At 39.6% G+C, this 23,908-nt stretch overlaps 1 protein-coding gene across 1 annotated transcript; it reads right to left on the bottom strand.

Moving 5' to 3' along the window:
- Window positions 1-3,610: 3,610 nt before the first annotated feature.
- On the bottom strand, window positions 3,611-23,852 carry RAB11A (RAB11A, member RAS oncogene family). The gene is made up of 5 exons (XM_510490.6): window positions 23,459-23,852; window positions 15,584-15,779; window positions 15,156-15,349; window positions 13,370-13,450; window positions 3,611-5,362 (listed from the first exon to the last, which is right to left on the bottom strand). The coding sequence occupies exons 1-5, from the start codon at window positions 23,496-23,498 to the stop codon at window positions 5,223-5,225; spliced, it is 651 nt and encodes a 216-aa protein (XP_510490.2). The 5' UTR covers window positions 23,499-23,852; the 3' UTR covers window positions 3,611-5,222.
- Window positions 23,853-23,908: the final 56 nt, after the last annotated feature.

The raw sequence follows: 23,908 nt of genomic DNA, 5'->3' as shown, positions 1-23,908 counted from the left end.
TGAAAAAAGCATGTTCCCTGCCCTTGTGGATCTTACAATGTAGTGATTACCAAAGGGGAGAGATAAATGGAGAGCCCTGGTGATTAGTGGGGTGCTGATTATGTATTTTCTTCCCTGGGCTTGCAAAGCTAGAAAGACTAAACAATGCTCTAATCCAAACCCACAGAAAGTGGAAGCTCTGGTCTTTAGCTTCAGTTGTCAGATTCCCTCCTCATTCCACCTTCTGCTTCCCAAGCCACTGTCCAGCCTAGCAGATGGCCCTCCAGATCCTTGGGTAAGAGAAAGCATGGGGACTGTACAAAGTACAGTCCTGTTATTTAGGCATCCACTCTAATGTAAACCAAAACTAGTAACTGAGGACCCCAACTGCCTCCTCCAGAATTGGTTTCACATCAAAGATAGCCTATGGAAAGTGTTGCTTCTTGGGGCTTCCCAGACTGTCCCGTCTCAGGCATGATCTTCTTCTACAGTATTCTTCGGCCCATATGATGAAAGACTGGCACAGAGGCTAGTACAATGGTCAGCAACTTCTTAAAAGATATGACAAGGAACGGTACCACTTCCCTAGAAATACCTGAGAAAATGGTATGCTGAGAGATTAGAGGTTGTCAACAGGGGGACAGGTGCTAAAAACAGTACATTATTCATTGGGATGAGAGTTAAAAAGGTCTGAGATTTTGTGGTTTGGAGCAAGGTTAAGTTCCACTGACTCAAACATAGTAAAGGAATCCTGTTGGCTGCTAATTCTCACTACCACCACTGGTACTGGTAACATAGTTAGCCAATATACATAACATTTTGTGCTCACACCCGTGTCAGGAACTATCCTATAATTAATAAATGTCAAAGAATTGAATTTAAATAATGTTTTCACTATTAATAATTAGATCACTAGATCAACAACCCCCAAATACCATGTATATCATGTACATGCACACATAAACCTGTACACTTGGATTTAATCACTGGTTCTACTGGATAGCTAGCCTGTGGACTGATCTACCTTCTTGTAGATTCCTATTAAAGAAATAATTTTTTAAAAATTAAACACAAAATGTTTTTAAAAGTTCTCTCCCAGACATGAGTATATTTTAAAGTACATATTAAAAGCCAGCAGTTTTTTTTTAACAGCAAAAGCCATAAAACAAGCAGTTCTCAATTTACAGTTAACATAGCAGCCCATCAAGTGCTCCTCTCCCTTAGCATATATGGTACTTTGATGCATATTGTTGATATTGACAGTCATTTTGCAAATAAATGTTCTGAAAGCTTTCATCTTATTTAAAGGAGTAAACATGGAAATAAAGGCACCATTTTAATCAGGTTATTGTGATAAGACCAAAAACATTCCACAAAGTGTATACCTCATTTTGACTTCTCTATTAAATTTAAACTTGAGTTAAAATGTTAATAATTTGGCTTTAATTGAAGAGAGAGTTCATTCAGAGAATTACAGAGTTCGAATTGGGATGAATCCCCAGAATTTATTTAATCTGGTACCCTCATTAATTGGAAGAATGTGAGGCTCAAAAATGAAACGACCGCAAGAGCCATGACTAGAATCTCTTCGTTACTCAGTCCAGTGCTCTATCATACCAGCTACTTTCACTCTTCTAACCCACAGTTTACCGTATTTTCTAATACATGCTAGTATATTGCCTAGTACACAACATCCTTTCAAATATTCTTTCTTTATTCTCCAATTCACTTTTCAGGAGAATAGATAACCTCAATCATATTGATTCTCAGCCTAATGGTCTCCCTTACATAAATTATAATGACATTAGCATTTTGTATCACTTTATTGTTACCATCGACCTCCTACAGTTTGGGGGAACCCAATCATTCTTTAAAACATTAGAATGACAACTCCAGTTTATTTGGCATATTGTATAGGTGAGTGGGAAAGACCTGTCAAATCCCAGAAAGGGGCGTGGCACCAGCACCACCCAACCAGAAGAAAAATCTCTCTTTGGTGCTAGTGTCATAGCTCCCTATCTGTTCCGCTAACCCATTAAATGATGTGGTGGAAGAGGATCCTTTCACAATCTTTGTTCATTTTTTTACAGAGCAAATGGAAGTCATACATAATCTTTTACAAAATTCATTTTTTGTTTTAATTTTTTTCCAGGTATGTGATATTTGTGAGACATCAGAAAATCAATTTATTTTTTTTTTCCTCTGTTAAACCAAGCCCCACAAATTGAAACCTGACAGGTTAGAATAAGTTCTTAAATATCCACCCAGCCTTTGAATTCTTTTGCTTCTAGTGTTGGCCAAAACTGTCTAAATAGTACAGCTTCTTCTCTAAGGTAGATGGAAGAGATTATCACAACAGCTCAACCCACTAAAAGCATTTGTATTTTATAAATACAAGTCAGCAAAGACAAAAATTAAGATATTCATTTTCTCAATGATCAAAGAAATGTGACCAGCTCTGATGGGCAACCCAAACTCAAGAAGTCTAACTTTTCTGCAGAACCCTTCAGAACTTAAAAGATCACTGATGTAAGGTCACTAGCTGGCACCTCTTCTTATAATTACAATTTAACATATTCAATGCAATGGGCAATAACTTACCCTTACATAATGACAACTACTATTAAAGAGAAATCATGGCATTTGAGAACAATGACATAAGATTAAATCAAGGCACCATGGCTAACTATTCAGGAGACGACATAACAGGTTAAAAAAAAATTCAAGGCCAGGCACGGTGGCTCACGCCTTTAATCCCAGCACTTTGGGAGGCCGAGGCGGGTGTATCACCAGGTCAGGAGATCGAGACCACCCTGGCTAACATGGTGAAACCCCATCTCTACTAAAAATACAAAAAATTAGCCAGTCGTGGTGGCTGGCGCCTGTAATCCCAGCTACTCGGGAGGCTGAGGCAGGAGAATGGCATGAACCCTGGAGGTGGAGCTTGCAGTGAGCTGAGATGGTGCCATTGTACTCCAGCCTGGGCAACAGACCAAGACTCCGTCTCAAAAAAAAAAAAAAAAAAAATTCAAAGTTAAAATAACTGAAAATCAAGGTCAAGTAGCAAAATACTTCTAAACTGCCTTAAGCCCTGAACTGTCATAATATTTAAAAATTTACTGTTTCTTGCTTGAGACAGTTTGTCTCCTAAGATACTACTCAGAATAAAGACACCTGCTGAAATGCAATCAAAGTCATTTTCTAATACCTAATATTTCCTGGAATTCTCCCAAGATCCAGCCATACTCAAAGCAACATTTAAGTCTACACTTGGGTAAAAATTCTAAGTTTACTTTATTCATTTTCAATTCACTATTTAGTTTTTCTCTTTTCTCCTTACTTTGTAAAAAATCTACCACCAACTTTCAATAAAATAGAGATGGTTTCTTTTCCTGGGTCTGGTGACACTGTTATATATGAAAATACACACTACTTTCCTAATGTTTTTGGACATACTTTTTCCAAGGAAAGCATAATTGAACTGCAGGTCTAAAATCAAAGCTGAATTCACACACTGATGCTCCCAATTCAATGTTTACTCAGTAATGCAAGAACCTATGCTTTTACATCAGGATTCCACGGCTGCACCCAAAGCACTCAAAGGAAAAATGTAATCTGACAGCATAAGAAATAATCCCCCTATAACTGTTTATTAGAATGTGAATATAATCCAAATCAATAACTAAAAAAAAATCAAATTACAGAGCATGCATAAAATACAAAGTAGCAATTTACAAATAGATAATATTATCTTCATAACCAATACACTAAAATAATAAAATGGCTATAGAAGAAAACCAAAATGACTGACTACAGCAATGCCTTCCGTGTGCCCCACACATCATGAGCACCGCAAGAGACAAAAGATTAACTATGAAATATAGTAATCTAAGCAAGCCCACACATACATATTTTTGGGGATTTCCCACCATCCTGAATAGTATCACTGCAGTTGACACAACTTCCAGGAAACTGCAGAGTAAGTGCTTAATATTATCCACGAGAAAGCAAAACTAAATATTAGTGTGCACATTTCTGAATGAGAAACTAATTGCTTCATTGATTTCAACAATGTAGTGGAAGAAAACTATTTCAGATCTCTACAATGCTAAATGCATTCTATTTAAACTCAAGGTACTATTTCATTTTACATACTAAAAGAATACATGCCTTTAAGTGGTACCACTTGAGCAGAAATTAACCTCTCACTGTACTCTTCAGACATACTGAAACCAAAGATTTAACTGGACTATATTCCATAATATACTGCAAAACTCAAATATTAGCATTGTTAAAATAATTATCCATGCCTGCTGGTGGATATGGTGATAAAACTAGGTTGTATTTCACTTACTGGAAGGTTCTAAGACAAAATTAACACTTCAAAATTTGACACTACCAGCATTAAACCAATTATTGCCTGAGCAATAAAATGACACATAATCTACCGCTTGGAAATTATTATAGATCATTTAAATCTTTTGGGCTGCCTGATCATTGCAACAGAGGCACCCGAGATGGAATACCACAAGTCTCTTCAGTTCCCAGCCTACCAGGCAGCACTGTTTAACTTATGGCCCCACAACCATACTACTAATGAAACCGTAACAATCTTTTGTGTTTACTAAGAGAATTCTCCAGAAAAAGTGCCCCCCTCTCTAATCAACTTTGATGCTTACAAAAATTAAAAAACAAAATTTACTCAACTACATAAACCTATTAAGGCATTTTAGAAATTCATGTCCAGAATAATGGAAAATTTTCAAGCTCTCAAAATCCTGCTATGTTTATAGGGCAATTCTTAGATTTGTGGAAATGTACACTGTACTGAGAGAAGAGTGTATTACCTATAAGCTGCTCTGTGGCAAAATGGTAGCTTATTTCTAAGGTCTTCTTAGTTTGATTTGATCAAGACCAATAGGTCTGAGCTTCAAGTGATCAAGTTCTATTATGTCCTACATACAGTGACAGGCTTCCATGATGAAAAGTAAACAATAATTGAGGAATCCAAACATTCAGTTTATTAAACTAAGGCTAGTGAAGCCATAGCATGAAAAAAAGCTGCAGTCATTCAGGACAAGTGGATGATTTTATAAAGCTAAAATCAAAAGACTTAGGACATGGAAAAATTCATAAGTATGAAGTAATAAAACACAAAAGTGACACAAGAATTACAAATATATTTAAATCTCAGACCTGGGAAATGGACTATACACAGGCTTCTAGGGGAGAAGAGAAATGCCTTAGATGTTCTGACAGCACTGCACCTTTGGCTTGTTTTCAGTGGTTGGTGGAACATGAATAGGAACCACATTGTTGCTTGGAGACATGTCATTTTCGCGTCTGTCTGACATTTGCTTCTGAGAAACAATGCGGTAAATCTCTGAAGGAAAAAAGAAACCACAATACTTAGTGTGAATAAACCTATCATAGTTAGGATAAAAGATACATAAAGGTAGGAGATATATTTGCATCAAAGTCCCTAAGGAAACTGAACAGAGAATACATAAATTTAAAGTTTTATTTTCAAACAGCCACTGATTAGATTCAACCCTTTATTTTAACAATTGCCCTTTGGGTAAGAAAAGAAACAAAGGTTTTTCCATGTCAGAGGGAAAGGTTCACCAGTCAAATAAATCTTTGTTTAAAGAGGTAAACCAGGCCAGGCAGATCACCTGAGGTCAGGAGTTCAAGACCAGCCTGACCAACATGGTGAAACCCTGTCTCTACAAAAATACAAAAATTAGCCAGGCATGATGGTGGGTGCCTGTAATCCCAGCTACTCGGGAGGCTGAGGCAGGAGAATCACTTGAACCTGGGAGGCGGAGGTTGTCATGAGATGAGATCGTGCCACTGCACTCCAGCCTAGACAACAGAGCAAGACTCGGTCTCAAAAAAAAAAAAAAAAAAGAGGTAAGCCAATAGCATTACATTGTTTATGGACTTAGATTCAAAGTAAACCATAAGAGTATTTTCAGTCTACCTTTACCCCAAAAAACAAACAAACAAACAAAAATTGCCTACACACAATGACATTGTACCACACAAAAAATAAATAAATTTGCACTATCAGACGCATTCGGCAGAGTACATCTTAACAAACATGCTAAAATCCCAAACGATTCTTGGAAGGGAAAAAAAGATAATGTGTTTATCAGTGACCTCCTGAACAAAACTTAAATTGTAATTAAAGAATGATACAAAATAGGCAACTTAAGATGTTATATGTAAACTCTATTTTTATTTCATGACACTTATCAAAAATAATTTAGTGTCTGCCTCTTTTACTAAGTGTTAAACTCTGTAAGGATCAAAACTGTGTCTGTCTTACTGCTGTACTGCAACATATAACATGTGTTGTGATAAATAAATAACCGCATGAATGTCACTAAATTCCTCCACAATAAGTATCCGTATGTAACACGTTTGGTCTTATACTGCACTGCCTAAAAGTTGTTCCCTCTGACTAGATTATAAAGTCCTTAAGAACAGAGAATGTACCTTATTTTTGTTTACTCTCCCAGTTGTCCCTCCAAAAACACTACTCTCAAAAAGCAAGATAATTCTAAAAATGTGTCAAATTAACACAATTAGCCTCCTAATACGATGTACTAGGAAAGACACAATGTATTCCTATAAAGGACACCATGTATTCCTGACAAAAATATTTAAAACTAATTTAATCATGAGGAAATAATGAGATAAATCCAGACTGAGATGGGGATAAATGTTCTAAATTTGTGCTATCCAAGAGAGTAGCCATCTATTTTAATTAAATAAAATTTAAAATCCAATTCCTCATCTAACTAGCCACATTTCAAGTGCTCAATAGTAACCTGTGGCTACTCTATTCAACATCCCAGATACAAAACAATTCCATCTGTTAAGGCTCAGAAACCCATACTCCAAAATGGCGTTTTGATATGCTGAACTAAAGAAGCCTCAAGGTCTCTCTGACCTTCTCCCCCTCATCCTCTCTCCCTGGCACAGGATGAAGCTGAAGTTCCTTCATCTGCCTGAGATCCAGACCCACCAAAAGGGACAACTGTTTTTTCTTCCCCTCCCTGTAAGACCAAGAATGTAACCACACTTAAACAGACTCTTTCACGAGATAATGTACCAATTAATTTCTGTCCACTGATCCATTCATCCTCCCCAGTAATCCCCTCAACAGAATTCCTTTTCTCCTCCTTCCCATAACCTGTTTTGCCAGAATGGCATAAGCCTCTGAATGCCACTGGGAGGTGGGTCATCTCTCTGGTTCTCCCCAGAGAAAACCAGTGTACAGTGTACATGTTAATAAATTTCGTATGCCTTTTCTCCAATTAAAATGCCTTTTGTGAGTTGATTTTCCAGCAAACTTTCAGAGGTTTCTATTTAGATCTCCTACAAGAGAAATCTAAATGATATAAAAATGATAAAGCAGGATTCTTTTTCTTCCTAACCTCTACCTATCGTTTGGACCTCGTGAAAGGTCCAAAGCTATATCAGATAGCTTTCAGCAAACCTTCAGAGGGCAATAGGGACACTTCCCTTGGCTCCTATACATGTGATCTTTAAATGGATCTTGAATTTTTTAATTAAAAAACAAATCTACAAAGGACATTATTAGTATACTGAAGAAATATGAATATGGATTGCACATTAAAAACTGTATAAATGGGCCAAGCGAGGTGGCTCACGCCTGTAACCCCAGCACTTTAGGAGTCCAAGGCGGGCGGATCACGAGGTCAGGAGATCAAGACCATCTTGGCAAACATGGTGAAACCCCATCTCTACTAAAAATACAAAAAAAAATTAGCCAGGTGGGGTGGCACCCGCCTGTAGTCTCAGCTACTTGGGAAGCTGAGGCAGGAGAATCGCTTGTCCCGGGAGGGGAGGTTGCAGTGAGATAGCACCACTGCACTCCAGCCTGGGCAACAGAGCACACTGTCTCAAAAAAAAAAAAAAAAAACTGTATAAATGTTAAATTTCTTGGATACGACATATGATATTGTGATTATGTAGGAGAATGCCTATTTTTTTTGAGACAGAGTCTCACTCAGTGAGCAGTGAGGTTGAGACTGCACCACTGCACTCCAGCCTGGGGACAGTGTGAGACCCTGTCTCCAAAAAAAAAAAAAAAAAAAAAAAACGGTGGGGGCAACTGCATAGGAATTGGTATATTCATTTGGTTCTAAAGGAGAACATGCCTTTGAAAGAAGGAAATAGATCTAGTTTAGCAAGTTCCTACCCCCCCACCCCCACAAAACTCCCAATGAAATAACCTTCTCTAATCAGACAGCTAGAAGTTACCTGCTTCCTACTTTCTTATCAGGTTTTTGGTTTGGTTTTTTTTTTTTTTAATGACACACCCAGCCACAAGAGACTTAAGTATGTAAATTACTTGTGGAACCTCTTAAAGCCAATCACTCTTTATTGCTTTGGTGGCATTTTTATTAGCAGACATCCTTTTTGGTAACTGGAGTAAGTGCAGCAGTAATCTATTTCTAAAAAACAGTATGCTGTACTTGTACACACCAACACTGCTCAAATTTCTTGCTTTGTAATGAGATCTCTTTAATTATTTACTTCTCTATGTTCTTTGAGAAGTCTGCCTTTCCCTCTCTTCCAGTTTTACATATATTTGTTTTTTATGTAAGAACTTTTCTTTGTTTTGGTTCCCCTAATTTAATCTTCAAAACAATTTATAAAGAAGTTAAAACTTACAGTGGGTTACATATTTCATCTTAATTTACACACATAATTTACACTTGAAAAAGAAGAGCCTCCCAGTTTGAGACTAGAGGGAAAGCTTAAAGATGCAAGTTAATTATCTTTATTCCTTAGCCACTCATCTGATTGAATGGCTGAAGGGTAAATCCTTTTCTTTAGCCTTGGCACCCTCTCATCCCATCCTTTTTCATTGAAACAAAATCTAAATAAAGATTCCATATCCTTTTTTTTTTAATTTTAATTTTAGTAGCCTGTCTTTATTGAATCCTAGTTGTCTTTCCTTAATGCCTCTTCACATTTGAACCACTGTCAACCTTCTCAGACATAAATTTTAGCCACTCCCCTTCCCCCACAAAAGAATCTAAGAAAAGATACACTTGCTGTCTGTTTTTGTTAGTTTACATATTCAGTTGACTACAGCTTACTGTTTTTCAACTTCTGAGAAATTAGTTCTTAATTTTGGAAAATGTAGTAATTCAGTTAATACATCTCTAACTTTTTTTTTTATGGAAATTTTCTGACATACCAAAAGCAGAATAAGGCCAGGGGCGGTGGCTCACACCTGTCATCTCAGCACTTTAGGAGGCCAGGCGAATCACGTGAGGCCAGGAGTTAGAGACCAGCCTGGCCAACATGGTAAAACCCATCTCTACTTAAAATACAAAATTAGAGAGCATGGTGGCTCAGGCCTATGATCCCAGCTACCCGGGAGGCTGAGACACGAGAATTGCTTGAACCTAGGAGGCAGAGTCTTGCCTGACAGAGCAAGACTCAGGGGAAAAAAAAAAGAATTTAGTCTTCATGCTAAAAAGATATCCTGGACATATTAATTACATGGAGAAACCTAGCAGACATCACCTTAACCAAGTGGTCAAAGTTAACATCACTAGTAATTAATAGGACATCCAATTATCACAAACCTGCTGATATGATGCACTGAGAACACTTCGGTGGTGTTCCTGCCAAAAGTGTATAACTTGAGTTTAATCATGAGGAAAGAAATCAGAAAAGCCCAAAATGAGGTACACAACAAAATAACTGGACTGTACCCTTCAAAAATGTCAAGGTCAATAAACAAAAGATTGAGGAACTGTTCGAGATTAGAGGAGACTAAAGAGATATGACTGCTGAATGAAACGCATGACCTGATCTTGGACTTTCTTTGGCTAATAAGGGTATTATTGGAACAACTGGCAAAATCTGAATAAGGTCTGTAATTAAACACTGATGTGGCACTATTATCTAACTCTCTGATTTTGATAATTATACTGTGGCTATAAAAGAGAATATCCTTGTTTTTACAAAATATACACTGAAAAGTACTCAAGGATGAGGGTCATCATGTCTGCCACTTAATCTCACATGGTGCTGAAAAAATATGTATATATTTAGAGCGAAGAGAAAGAAAAGGACAAAGCAGATGTGGTAAAATATTAACATCTGAGGAATATGGGTGAAGGATATTTGCAAATTCTTTTTACTATTATTTCAACCTCTTTAAATTTGAAATTGTCAAAATGCAAAGTTAAAATAAAAAAGTAAAAGGTATGTATTAAAAACATCCTTTAGTGAACCTGAGAAAAGACAAAGCTGCACTGAAATTCAGAGGCAGAGCAATCTACCAGTCTCACTCTCATACTAGTAAACTACCTCTAAAAAAAATACCATCAGCAAAATCATCTCATGGAGTCACTTTCAAATTCATGGAGTCACTTTCAAATTCATGGGTGTCAAGAATGCCATGGGTCTATTCTGAAACCAACAACACAATTAACTCTGAAGTAACAATGTAAATTTTCTGATATATAATTTTACAACTTAAAACTTTTGGCCAGGCATGGTGGCTCATGCCTATAATCCCAGCACTTTGGGAGGCCAAGGCAAGCAGATGGCTTGAGCTCAGGAATTCAAGACCAGACTGGGCTCCATCTCAATTTTTAGAAATTTTAAAGCTATTTTTTCTTTCAGCAATATCAAAACACAACGTAAATACTCCCTTAAGACTGTTAACATTTAAGGTAGAAATCAAGTGCAATAAAGAGTCTGTCCTCTTTACTGTTTTCTCTATGCATTCACACTTCCACTGGCATACAGGAGGAAGAAAGTTTAGAACAAACATCCTAACACCTGCAGAACAACACAGATGTCTGCTGCCACATGCAGTGATCTCTGATCCTACAGACCAACAGTGAGATTTATGCAGGAAGCTGAGGAAACAGTGAATATAGAAAGGAAAAGTGGTAGCAAGTGAAACTAAAGTCTTCTTTGCTTTCAAGCAACAATTAAGCTGTAACAAAAGTTCAATCTAGAGTGAATTTTAAGAAAAGCAACTATATGTTCATCTTTTTTTTTCTTTTTGAGACAGGATCTCACTCTGCCCCCAAGGCTGGAGTGCAGTGGCATGATCTCAGCTCATTGCAGCCTAAACCTCCCAGGCTCAAGCAATCCTCCCACCTCAGCTGGGACTACAGGCGCACACACTACCATGCCTGGCTAATTTTTTTGTGGTTTTTTTTTTTTTTTTTTTTTTTTTTTGAGAGACAGGGTTTTACCATGTTGCCCAGGCTGGTCTTGAACTTTTGAGATCACTGCATGTGGCAGCAGACATCTGTGTTGTTCTACAGGTGTTAGGATGTTTGAGCTCAAGCGATCCGCCTGCCTCAGCCTCCCAAAATGCTGGGATTACAGGCGTGCATCAACATGCCCAGCTCTCATCTTTAAAGACAAAAGGGCTCAATTTTAAGTACCGACTAGTTCATGTTTGAGTGGATCAGAAGCTCAATGTTACAAAATGATGCATAAAATAGTTAACTGCAGATGGAAGACTTGGGCTCATCTTCACTTAATATCAGAATAAATGGGCCAGAATTACAGCAGAGGAGATTTGATGGAACATAAAAAATATTCCAACAATGAGGACTGTCTAAAAAGTTTTTTCAGATGAGACTTTCTGAGGCCTTAAAATGCTCACACATCTTTAAGGTAATTTAATTCACATGTTTTAAGACTATGACTCTGAGGAGCAGGGAGGTTCAGTGACTTTAGTTAAACGGGGAGTAGAAGCAAAGTGATAAAAATGTAATGCCCTAGAACTCCTGGGTCTCAATCTAGTACTCTACATGTTGACTTAATAAAATGTACACAAATGGCTATAAAGTAAACAAGGACTTGCAGACATACTACATATTTAATCAAATCTTGCTTGCTTAAAACAATCTGCAGTGAAACTTTGACAGAGAACATTCTAAAGGAAAGCTACTGTGTTCCAAAGACTGCTTATCCAACCCCAGCACTATTCTTCTGATAACAGAAAACAATTATAATAAAATAGGTACATAAATCTCCAATTTTCTCATGCCTTAATTGCCGTTCAGTTACTAATTTGCCAACTGTTCTCTATATACCAGGGATAGATAAGTAATTTACAGTATTCAAAATGGGTACTTTACAGGTACTCATTTTTGAAGTCTAGGGCAGTGACAGACCATTCTTTGCTAAGGGTTACTGAGACAAAAAACCTTTAGGACACAAAAGTCAAGTCAAATCCTATCACAAGATTTTATAAATATAAGCCTTCTCTCAAAAAAGAAATAACAAAACTCCTCAAAATATATATGAATTTTATAGATGGAGAAATTAAGGCCTAAAAGGGTTAGGTAACTTGCCTAAGATTGTACAACTAATAGTAAGTGGAGGAGCCAGGACTAGAACCCAAGTCAGGCTTCCAAATCTTAACTCCTTGACTTTACGCTTACATTTTTACAGTAAAAGAAGATAACATGTTAAAGTTAAAATCTGTTAATCTCTAATACAGGGGCTGCATACAAACAATAAATCAAAACTTGTTACATTATAATTGGAAACTCAATCATATCTCTGTATAGGCTTTTTAGAACAATGCCACGTAAAACTATATTATATATTAAGACCCCATTTTAAATCATGAGTTCTTAAAAGTAACATACAATTTAAAAGTATTTAAAAACAACCCATCAAAGTACTCATTAGAAGATTAAGACTAATCTTACTAATAAATCTGGTTATTCTAATAGTTTCAGGATAAATATGAATGAACACTTCTTATCTCAGAGGCTGACCTGGTCATTCACATTCCAAAACAGCATGAACTCCATCTCTTTCCAACTACTTTTTAAAACTTTTCTATATGCAATCATTGGCTGATTTTATCTACCAATTATCTCCCATGATACAATATAGAATACGCAAGTGATACCCTTCTTCTGTATCATGGGAGAATTTTATTTTGTCGCTATAATTTTTAAAAATGTTTTTTCCCTAGCTTTGCCTTTACTAAATTTTAAAAAGGGCATTTATATCTTTCTATAGCTGGGATCTCAATATTTACCTTATAAAAGTACATTTAAACATTACTTTGTGACCATGAAGAATGGAATACCTGGACTGAAGTAATAATGGAAGTGAATGAATTATTTTCAAAGTATTTTTCCCACTATAAATCAGATGAATTAGGACAACTGAAGCTCAGTGAGCAAGGGTTGTAGTTAATTTTGCACTCTAAACAGCTTTTGCTAGAGTAGCTCTCAAATGATAGTCACTCTCGGCTGATATATAGTTTAGTTACTGATTAGTTTGTTTAAATTACCTTCCAAAAACTTCTAGTCCTACTGGTGTAATCTGAAAATACAAGTCTTACCTGTTAAAATTGTCTGAAAAGCAGCTTCTACATTTGTAGAGTCTAGGGCCGAAGTCTCAATGAATGACAAACCATTCTTTTCTGAGGGGAGACACAAAAGTTCAGTCTTGTTAAGTTTTAAAACAAGGAATAGGATATACTCAAGCCCTCAAAAGGAAAAATAACAGAACTTTTTAAAACTTAAGACCTCCTCAACTTCTGGGACAGTAAGGGCACCATTCTGTTTACACTTTATTTATTTACTTACTTTATTTACTTCTTTATATAAGTAGAGATGCAGGTCTCACTATGTTGCCCAGCCTGGTCTTGAACTCCTGGCCTCAAGAGTTTCTCCTGCCTCCATCTCCCAAAATGCTGAGATTACAGGCATGAGCCACCATGCCCGACCCTACTTACACTTTAATATTTACACTTTAATAGATTAAAAATAATAGCAAGAGAGCTGGGCATGGTGGCTCACTCCTGTAATCCCAGGACTTTGGCAGGCCAAGGCAGGCAGATTGCTTGAGCCCAGGAGTTCAAGACCAGCCTGGGCAACATGGCAAAACACTGGAGAGAGGTTTTGCTCTCTCTATATAAAAAATACAAAAAATTAGCTGAGCGTGGTGGCACACACCAGCAGTCCCAGCTACTTAGGAGGCTGAGGTGGAAGATCACTTGAGCCCAGGAGGTCGAGGATGCAGTGAGCCTTGACTGTGCCACTCCACTCCAGAATGGGTGACAGAGTGAGATCCTGGCTCCCAAAAAAAAAAAAAAAAAAAAAAAAGTGAGAAATTGTCAATTGGCTCCTTAATTAAAATAAATACTTGTTACATCTAAGTACTACTCACTAGTAATGAATGACACCACTTAAAATGTGGTAAAAATGTATCAAGTGCCCAGTTATTTCCATCTCTTGCTATCCTCTCCATCAACTGCATTGGCTATAGTATTCAGTATGTTGTAGCCATATTATTTACAATAAAGCTATTCTTGCATGGGAAATTTAAAAAACTGTTACAGAAAGTTATTCATAGCATAAGCATTAGTGCAAAGGCAAGACTTTCTCTCTTTTTTTGTTTGTTTTGTGGAGTCTCACTCTTTCGCCCAGGCCGGACTGCAGTGGCGCTATCTCGGCTCACTGCAAGCTCTGCTCCCGGGTTCACGCCATTCTCCTGCCTCAGCCTCCCGAGTAGCTGGGACTACAGGCGCCCGCCACCGCGCCCGGCTTTTTTGTATTTTTAGTAGAGACGGGGTTTCACCATGTTAGCCAAGATGGTCTCAATCTCCTGACCTCATGATCCACTCGCCTCAGCCTCCCAAAGTGCTGGGATTACAGGCATGAGCCACCACGCCCGGCCGCAAGACTTTCACTAGCCACAATGCACAATGTTGTCTTCTGGCATGCTGTCCCTACCAGAACAGGGGCAAGAGACATGTGAATTCTTTATGAAGCCAAAAAGTTATAGCTCCTAAGCAGCTGCATCCCTGTTGGTCCCTGACACTCCCTGAGCCTCTGCCTTTCACTCACATAGAGCTCACGTACAGCAGCCTTTGTAAACACAGAAACATAATAGAAAAAGAGACAGAATATACAATGTTTATATTCATTTTTTGGCAGCAAAATATTCGTGTTTTAATGACTCAAAGCAAAAAAGCTATACAGTCATCACAAACTTTCAAAACAATTCTTGCTAAGCATTCATGTTTACCTTTCTGAAACTATTATAACCTATTACTCTCATTGGAAGGTATCAAAACCACAAGACATAATGGTAAGAAATACCATGGAATTCCTATCACTAACCTGCAAAAGCTCTTGCTTCATCTGTAGGAACTGCCCTGAGATGACGTAGATCACTCTTATTGCCCACAAGCATGATAACAATGTTACTATCAGCATGATCTCTCAGTTCTTTCAGCCATCGCTCTACATTTTCATATGTGAGATGTTTAGCAATGTCATAAACCAATAAGGCACCTACAGCTCCACGATAATATCTGAAAACAGAAACATATTTAGTATCAGAAAACCACAAGATGGAAGCAAACACCAGGAAGAACTCAAAATATGGATCATGAGTTTTAAAAACATACTTATAAATAAATTTCTAAGGATTCCTAATACTAGAATTCTTAAAAGAAAAAAACAACAGTTCTTTTTCCAATACCAAAAGTCAGCTAATTCACTCGATGGCAACCCATTTCACAGAACTTAAAAACCATGAGACTTACGCTGATGTTATAGCTCGGTATCGCTCTTGCCCTGCTGTGTCCCATATCTGTGCCTTTATTGTTTTTCCATCAACCTGGATGCTTCTTGTTGCAAACTCTACTCCAATGGTGCTCTTGCTTTCCAGATTAAACTCATTTCGAGTAAATCGAGACAGGAGATTACTCTTTCCAACACCAGAATCTCCAATAAGGACAACTGGAAAGACAAAGAATTTAATGTCAGATGAATGAGGCAAACATATTCAGAACACCACTATGCTTTCAACAGAATGAAGTTTGGCTTCAGAGTAAATAAAGCAAGAAAAATAAGGTATATGACTTTTTAAAAGGAATGGGGGTAGGGGGTTGAACAGCATGTTCTTGACCAGTTACCAATCAATAAAACCGATTTATTCTTTTCAACCTGTTTCTACCTGCATGACTTCCACCTATCATCTGCTTAGCACAGATACGGTACCCTGTCTTAAACATGCAGTTTTAATCACAGATGCCCTTGGCATTGATGACAGGCATTAATTACCATCAATGCTATGCCAATCTTACTACTTTAGAAGATAACAACTTCAAAGATAAATCCTAAACTAAATGAATAATTTATGATATTAAAATGTAATGTATCAGAAATGAAAACAACAAAGGCTGTTAGTGGGTAGGGAAGGACAAAATGAATATACTTCGTTTCATCGAAGACTGGGTGTGACCTCAGGACTGAGACCTAGGCAAAATGAAAAACATTTAACATATGAGGCATAGGGTTTATAAACATCACCATACAGATCACAGAAACTAAAATAACCTTTAATAGTTGCATTTATCAGATTGGTTCAAAGTTAGAGACCCCTCTGCCAAAAAAACCCAAGCCACTAAAGATAAACAGGGGGTACTAGGAAACTAATAATTCTGACATACTGCGAGTCAAAACCAAAGCAAGTGCCGGGTGTGGTGGCTCACACCTGTAATCCCAGCATTTTGGAAGGCCAAGGTGGGCAGATTGCTTGACGCCAAGAGTTCGAGACTAGCCTGGCCAACATGGTGAAAACCCCATCTCTATAAAAATACAAAAATTAGCCAGGTGTGGTGGTGGGCGCATGTAATCCCAACTACTTGTGGGCCTAAGGCATGAGAATAGCTTGAACCCGGGAAGCAGAGGTTGCAGTGGGCCGAGATTGTGTCACTGCACTCCAGCCTGGGCGACACACTGAGACTCTGTCTTAAAAAAAATAAATAAAATAAAATACAACAAAGCAAGGAGGGCATATACTTTCACTTATGACTCCATGATTTTTTTGAAAATAGGTCTTGATTAGATGAATTTGCTTCCTGTGATTTCTATAGGCAGCAGTTTATTTACTAACTAGATACATGGAGATTCTTTTTCACTCAAAGTGGTATTACGCTTAAGAATTTCAAAAACAATGGAGAAACAGGCAGTTAAGTTGTTTTAAGACATTTTCTATCTGAATTTAAAGTTCAAAATGAGTTCACACGTTTATAGAATCTGAGCTAGATATTTTTTCCTTTGTAAAAATTGGTATCAGCATTTCAGGAAACATTACATTCGTTCCTACTTTTGACTACTAAGACTTCTTCTTATCTAAACTAGCTAATTGATTTAGACATCAGGACTAGAAAATCAAACATACAAAAATAAGGCCAAGGAGTAAGACCATTCCTTACTAAAGAGACTGGGATTTGGTGGTACGAGTGGAAAGAACGGTAAAAACTGAGAGCTCACTGCATTCTGGTCAGAGGGCAAAGAGAGTCCATTATACATTCCCTCCTTGCCACAGGAGTGGATATAAGCTGGCCTCTGGACAGTCTTGGACAGAGTACATTATCAAATGCATATCTTTCTGGCTTTCTCAGTCAGCTGATTCAGCAAGAAATCATTCAGGAGGCAGTGAATCCAATGCAGCACAAAGAATGGTTATTTCTAACTAGAGAGTCAAACTAGAGGGTGTCAAAGATGCTGTGGCAAACACTTACATGCTTTTATTTGATATCAGAAGAAAATGTCAAAGTTATTAAAGTGATGTACAAAAGCAATGCACTTTCAATTTTATAGGATGGTTAGTTGATATACTAGTTTCCAAGGTCCACCATTCTGGATATGAAGTCAAATCTCAGTTTCAGTTAATAGTCTATTATTAATAGGATACATTCACTGTTGCCTCTTAGTACAAAAGGCTGGATGTTTGCTAAGGAAATGGCCTTTGAATCACTTATACAAAAAAAAAAAATTTTAAATACAAAAAAATACGCAAAAAATACATGAATAAATACAAACAAAAAAATTAGACAGGCACGGTGGTGCATGCCTGTAGTCCCAACTACTCAGGAGGCTGAGGTGGGCAAATGGCTTGAGCCTGGGAGGCAGAGGTTGTGGTGAGCCTGGACTGTGCACCACTGTACTCTAGCCGGGGGAGTAGAGCCAGAACTTGTCTCAAAAAAAAAACTTCCAGCACTTTCTTTCTTTCTTTCTTTTTTTGAGACAGGGTCTCACTGTCGCCCACGCTGGAGTGCCACGGCACAAGCAGAGCCCACTGCAGCCTAGACCTCCCAGGCTCAGAGGATCCTCCCACCTCAGCCTCCCTAGTAGCTGGAACTACAGGCACATGCCAACACGCTCAGCTAATTTTTTGTATTTTCTGTAGAGATGGGGTTTTGCCATGTTGCCCAGGCTGGGTCTCAAACTCCGGGGCTCAAAAGATCCACTCGCTTTGGCCTCCCAAAGTACTGGGATTACAGGTATGAGCCACCATGCCCGGCCAACTCCAGCACTTTCAAGTTTTGGTTTCCTCCCTTTTGACCTCCACTTTTAATTAATGATTATGTTCATTATCTCACCAATCTCAACTCCTTATACCATCATAAAGATAGCAAGGGAACTTTTCTCTTAAGGTAACCAATTAATGTTAACACTATAAAAAAAAGCACTCTAATCTGAAAATAACTCAAAATTCATGAATGTTTTAAAAAGTTATCTCAACTAGGCCGGGCGTGGTGGCTCACACCTGTAATCCCAGCACTTTGGAAGGCCAAGGAGGGTGGATCACCTGAGGTCGGGAGTTTGAGACCAGCCTGACCAACATGGAGAAACCTCATCTCTACTAAAAACACAAAATTAGCCAGGTGTGGTGGCGCATGCCCGTAGTCCCAGCTACTCAGGAGGCCGAAGCAGGAGAATTGCTTGAAGCGGGAGGCGGAGGTTGCAGTAAGCTGAAATCGCGCCATTGCACTCCAGCCTGGGCAACAAGAGTGAAACTCCATCTCAAAAAAAAAAAAAAAAAAAAAAAAGTTATCAACTAGACATCTGCTGTATTTGACTATCATCGCAAATACCTAATACTGAATATCAAGCTGCTAAATGCATAAAAGCAGAATATACATATTAATTATCCATTGAAAATTTCTGCCTCTTCAACCACATTTAGTTTTATACTTTCTCTTGCAAACTAATTTACTGGACTAAAATATAATTCATCAAAGACAGTACCTCAACCCTAAAAGTTACCACGTGAGAGAATAACTGGTAATTTTCATTCTAGTTTTCATAAATTTGGAGACATTTCTATTCTTTCAACTATATTCATAGTCCAACCTCCTCAGAAGTTTTTAATATACAATGCGTTCAAGGCAGGACACAGTGGCTCATACCTGTAATCTCAGCACTCTGAGAGGCCAAGGTGGGAGGATCCCTTCAGCCCAGGAGTTTGAGACCAGCCTGGGCAACGTAGGGAGACCCTATCTCTACAAAAAAGAAAATTTTATTTCTGTAAGTGGGATAGTCTTAAAAAAAAAAATAGCCAGGCATGGTGGAGCACATTTGTAGTTGCAGCTACTTGGGAGGCTGAGGCAGGAGGATTTCTTGAGCACAGGAATTTGAGGCTGCAGTGGGCTATGACTGTGCCATGGCACTCCAGCCTGGGCAACAGAGGGAGACCCTGCCTCAAAATATATATAGATATAGATATAGATATAATGCATACAATAAGGCTCAAGTCTAGACAAGTTTTTCCAGATTCAGCAGAATCTGAGTTGCTCAACCAAAACTTGTGAAAGAAAAACTACTACCAAGATGCAAGACAGCAAAGTTCCTATGATAATTTCTACTGACAATCAGCTGATGGTTAATTACTACTGACCTCCAATGTGATTGAAAACAAAATGTCTTAAGCAATAGACTATGTATCTAGATATTTTCAGAAAATCTAACTGTGGATTGGTGTCTACCACACAATATTTGTAAATAGAAATCATGATTGATGCTTACTTATGTCCCACAGGGCCTTAACCACATTGTTTGTAAATACTTATGGAATTAAAGTTTTAAAAATAAAAAGTCAACTTTAAATAAAACTAATTCCCTCCCACCAAAAGTCTCACTATTGGGCTTAAATAAAGGTTACTGTTCAAGAACAAACACATAATTTAGAATAATTGTCCTGCTCGCCCCACATTACATTCCTATTTAGACCACTCCATCCCCTATTAATCAAAATATCCCTTTATTTTGAACTGGTTAGTTACAAACTAACTTCAATTCCCTCAACTATTGCATTTGCTAGGTAAACCTTCTAAGTAGAAACAGCTGCAGTCCATCTCAGTGAATAAATCTCTGTACAATAAAGCCATTTTGAAATAAAATCATTCTTGCTTCACTTTAAAGTAGGATACTTGTATAAATAAGAAATTGGCTAAATAATCAGCATTGAAGTTAAAAAAGAAAAAGAAAAAGTGACTCATATCCTGTAAGAGCTTTAAAAAAGTAGAAATCTGGCCAGGCACGGTGGCTCACACCAGTAATCCCAGCACTTTGGGAGGCCCAGGCGGGCGGATCACCTGAGGTCAGGAGTTCGAGACCAGCCTGACCAACATGGAGAAACCCCGTCTCTACTAGAAATACAAAATTAGCCGGGTGTGGTGGTCCATGCCTGTAATCCCAGCTACTCGGGAGACTGAGGCAGGAGAATCGCTTGAACCCAGGAGGCAGAGGTTGCAATGAGCCGAGATCGCGTCATTGCACTCCAGCCTGGGCAACAAGAGCGAAATACCATCTCAAAAAAAAAAAAAAAAAAGTAGAAATCCTCCTTAGCAGAATTTTTAACACCCTATCTTAAACAGCAAAATGCACAACAAAATGAAACCATAACCCATGGAAACATAAAATGCATTCGAAGTTCCTAGTTTTATGTTTCTTTAATAATATTTAAATGCTCTTGTAGTTGAACCTACATTTAAGGTTCAAAAAACTGACAAAGGCCAGGCACAGTGGCTCACACCTATAATCCCAGCACTTGGGGAGGCTAAGGAAGGTGAATTGCTTAAGTCCAGGAGTGCGAGACCAGCCTGGGCAACATGGCAAAACCCTGTCTTTACAAAAAAAAAACAAAAAAACAAAAAACTAGCCGGGCGTGGTGGCGCGCTCCTGTAGTCTCAGCTACTCCTAGGAGCTAGAGAGTAGCTAGGGAGGCTGAGGCCTGAGCCTGAGGAGGCCGAGACTGCCGTGAGCCTTGATTGTGCCACTGCACTCCAGCCTGGGGGACAGAGCGAGACCCTGTCTCCAAAAAAAAAAAAAAAAAAACCTGACAAAACCACAGTAACTTCTTTCACATTATTACCATTTATTGAGTCCTCATGGTTAAAATTTTACGAACAGTCTCATTTAATTCTCACAATCTTAAGAGGTGGGTATTTTCCTTTTTATAAAGTAGAGAACTGAGACTCAGAAAAGTTAACTTTTCCAAGGTCATAAAGTAAATATAAGACCTGAGTCAGGATCTAAACCGAGGTCTACGTGATTCCAAAGCTCAGTGCTCTCAATTGTTGCTAGAAGGATGGTCTAATCAAAAAGTTAAAATACTTTAGGCCAATTCAGAATATTTAATATTCTTTGTTAAAAAATAAAAGGACCTTGTATAACCAACATTCAAGTTCAAACCAAACAGGAGAAATACCCTGACGGTCTATCTTGTTCTGAATTAATTACTTCAAAGACAACCTTTATAAAAGCACACTACCATTATACCATATTTCAAAACACAAACCTAACCTTTAACCCCAAAGTCTCAAGAGATTCAAATAGTTTCACATCATCTCAGATACCTTCGGCAAAAGGTATGCTGTCATATACTTTTTGTAATCCAGGCCTCAGTTTTGTATTTGTAAAATGAACTAAGTACCCTGAAAGTACTTTCCAGTATGGAGGGGGAGGGTGGATACCAAAAGTATTCACCCTATACAGTAGAATATTCTGAGTCAGAGGAGTAAGAGATGATAAGAGTATAACAGCAGACTACTTAGTATAACAAGATTTGCAAAGTATTGGGAAAGCAAAGAAATCTTTCCTGCTTGGTTTAGTCAATCATTCTTAGCACCCAATGGCAAAGACAGAAACAGTCACCATGCTTAACACTCTTGAAACTCCACCCTCCACAGTAAAGCTTTAATAGCAATGGCTTCTTCCTCAGTGGTAATGATCTTTGTTCGGCACACTACTGATGGCTACCTTCCCAATTCAGGAGCAGAGAAAGAGCATCAGAGTGAGAGTGCATTCGCTGAACAAAAAAAGCATCTACTGTACTCTCTTCTCATTGAAAAACGTACCCTTTATCTTCGTTGATTAAAAAAAAAACTGGATTCCTTCCGGACTCAACCAATAAGCAATTCTTTCTAACCAACCCTGACCCTCCAATATGTTCTGTCCAAGGGCACTACATGTTTCCGTATCTTATAATAAATATTTAATGTAACCAAAAGAGCACACAACTTCCTCCCACCCCCAACCTTTTGGGAAAGGTATGTGGCTAACTAGGGCTCTTCCCTTCCTGTTGGATCCTCCCAGCGTTGCAGCAGGAAGCAACCAGTCCATAGAGATAAAGCAAGCTAGTATTTGTGCAGCGCACAACCTTTCCTGCTCAGGAACCAGGCCTTCAGGTCTGGCAAGGATAACAGCCACCACCCATCCGCAACCTCATCTCGCGAACCGAGTAAAGAGTTATCCCGGGTTGGGTGCCACTGAGTAGGGAGGGCAAGAAAAGAAAAGGCTAGGTGGGAAGTAATGTCAGCCTGCCGGGTCACTGCGACAAGTGCGCGAGTGGGTGATGGGCGATCCCTCTTACCCTCCCTCCCACCACCCGGGTCGCAACGGAGACAAGGGAGCTCTAAACACGATTTGGGGAGGGAAGGTAGAGAGAGTTGCCAAATGGGGAGTGGGAGAGGGAGCGGTCAGAGAAGGTTAAGGACCGCGAGAACCGCGGGGCGGAGGGTGGGGGCGGGGGCCCTTGGCCCGCTCAGATTTTACGGGGTCCTGGACCCGGGATGGGAGAAGCTTAGAGGGGCGGCCGTCCAAGTGGAGGGGAGATACAGAAGAGACGCTCGCTCGAGGGGGGAAAGAGGGCAGATAAGAAAAAGACCTGTGATGGGAGTCTGCACCGAAGGCAAGGCCAAGAGGGAAGCGAAGAACCCGTCAGAGGGGCTTCGGGAGAGGACGCGAGCTGGGAAGGGTGTACGCCGAGGGGGAGGGGGCGCTACACCCGAAAAGAGAGATGGTGGGAGGAGCGGCGGGGCCGTAGAACCCGGGGAAAGGAATTCGACGATGTGGGAGAAGGCAGTCCGCCAGGGGAAGGACACGCAGGGAGGGGCTCTGAGGCCAGCGAAGGCCTATGGAGAGGTCGCTCAGAGAGCGGCATGTGATGGGCACCCCTGTCTGAGCGGGGGAGAAGGGGCTGAGCTGGGTAGGAGACGGAACCGCACAAAAAGGAAGGGCCGAGGGAGGCCTATATCAGTGCAGGGGTGGCCGGCACGAGGGTCCACCGGGAGTGGCCCGGGTCCCCGAACGAGGACTGTGTAGAGTGCGAGAGCCCATGGCCTCACCTTTAAAGAGGTAGTCGTACTCGTCGTCGCGGGTGCCCATTGCGCGGCCGAGGAGCGAAAGGGCGGGAGCAGCAGTGGTATCTGTGGGACCAGGGGGCGTCGCTGCAGGGGTAACCCGAGCGCCGAGCTTCAACTGCCGGACTGGGTGAAGAGCCCCTCCCTGCCGCTGCGCCACTTCCGGCAGGCCCCAGCCTTTAAGGGGAAGTACTTCCGGGGGCGGCGCCCCGCCCCTGAGCCCAACAAGGGCGGTGTGCGCGAGAGTCGAGATGCGTGGGGCTTCAAGCTTTAGTCGCTAAAGGAGGCTCAAAGGGGAAACTGAGTCCTGGAACTCCTAGCTACCACAGTCTTAGTGGCCGCTTGCTCATTTCTCGAGCTACCGTGCCGGAAGCGGCTCGCTGGAACCGGGCGGGACCGCCTGTGAGTGGTGGGTTTGTGGATGGGGGCGGGGTT

Source organism: Pan troglodytes, chromosome 16 (genome assembly GCF_028858775.2).
Source record: "Pan troglodytes isolate AG18354 chromosome 16, NHGRI_mPanTro3-v2.0_pri, whole genome shotgun sequence".
NCBI classification, from domain to species: domain Eukaryota; kingdom Metazoa; phylum Chordata; class Mammalia; order Primates; family Hominidae; genus Pan; species Pan troglodytes.
This window is presented reverse-complemented; position numbering and strand designations above follow the sequence as displayed.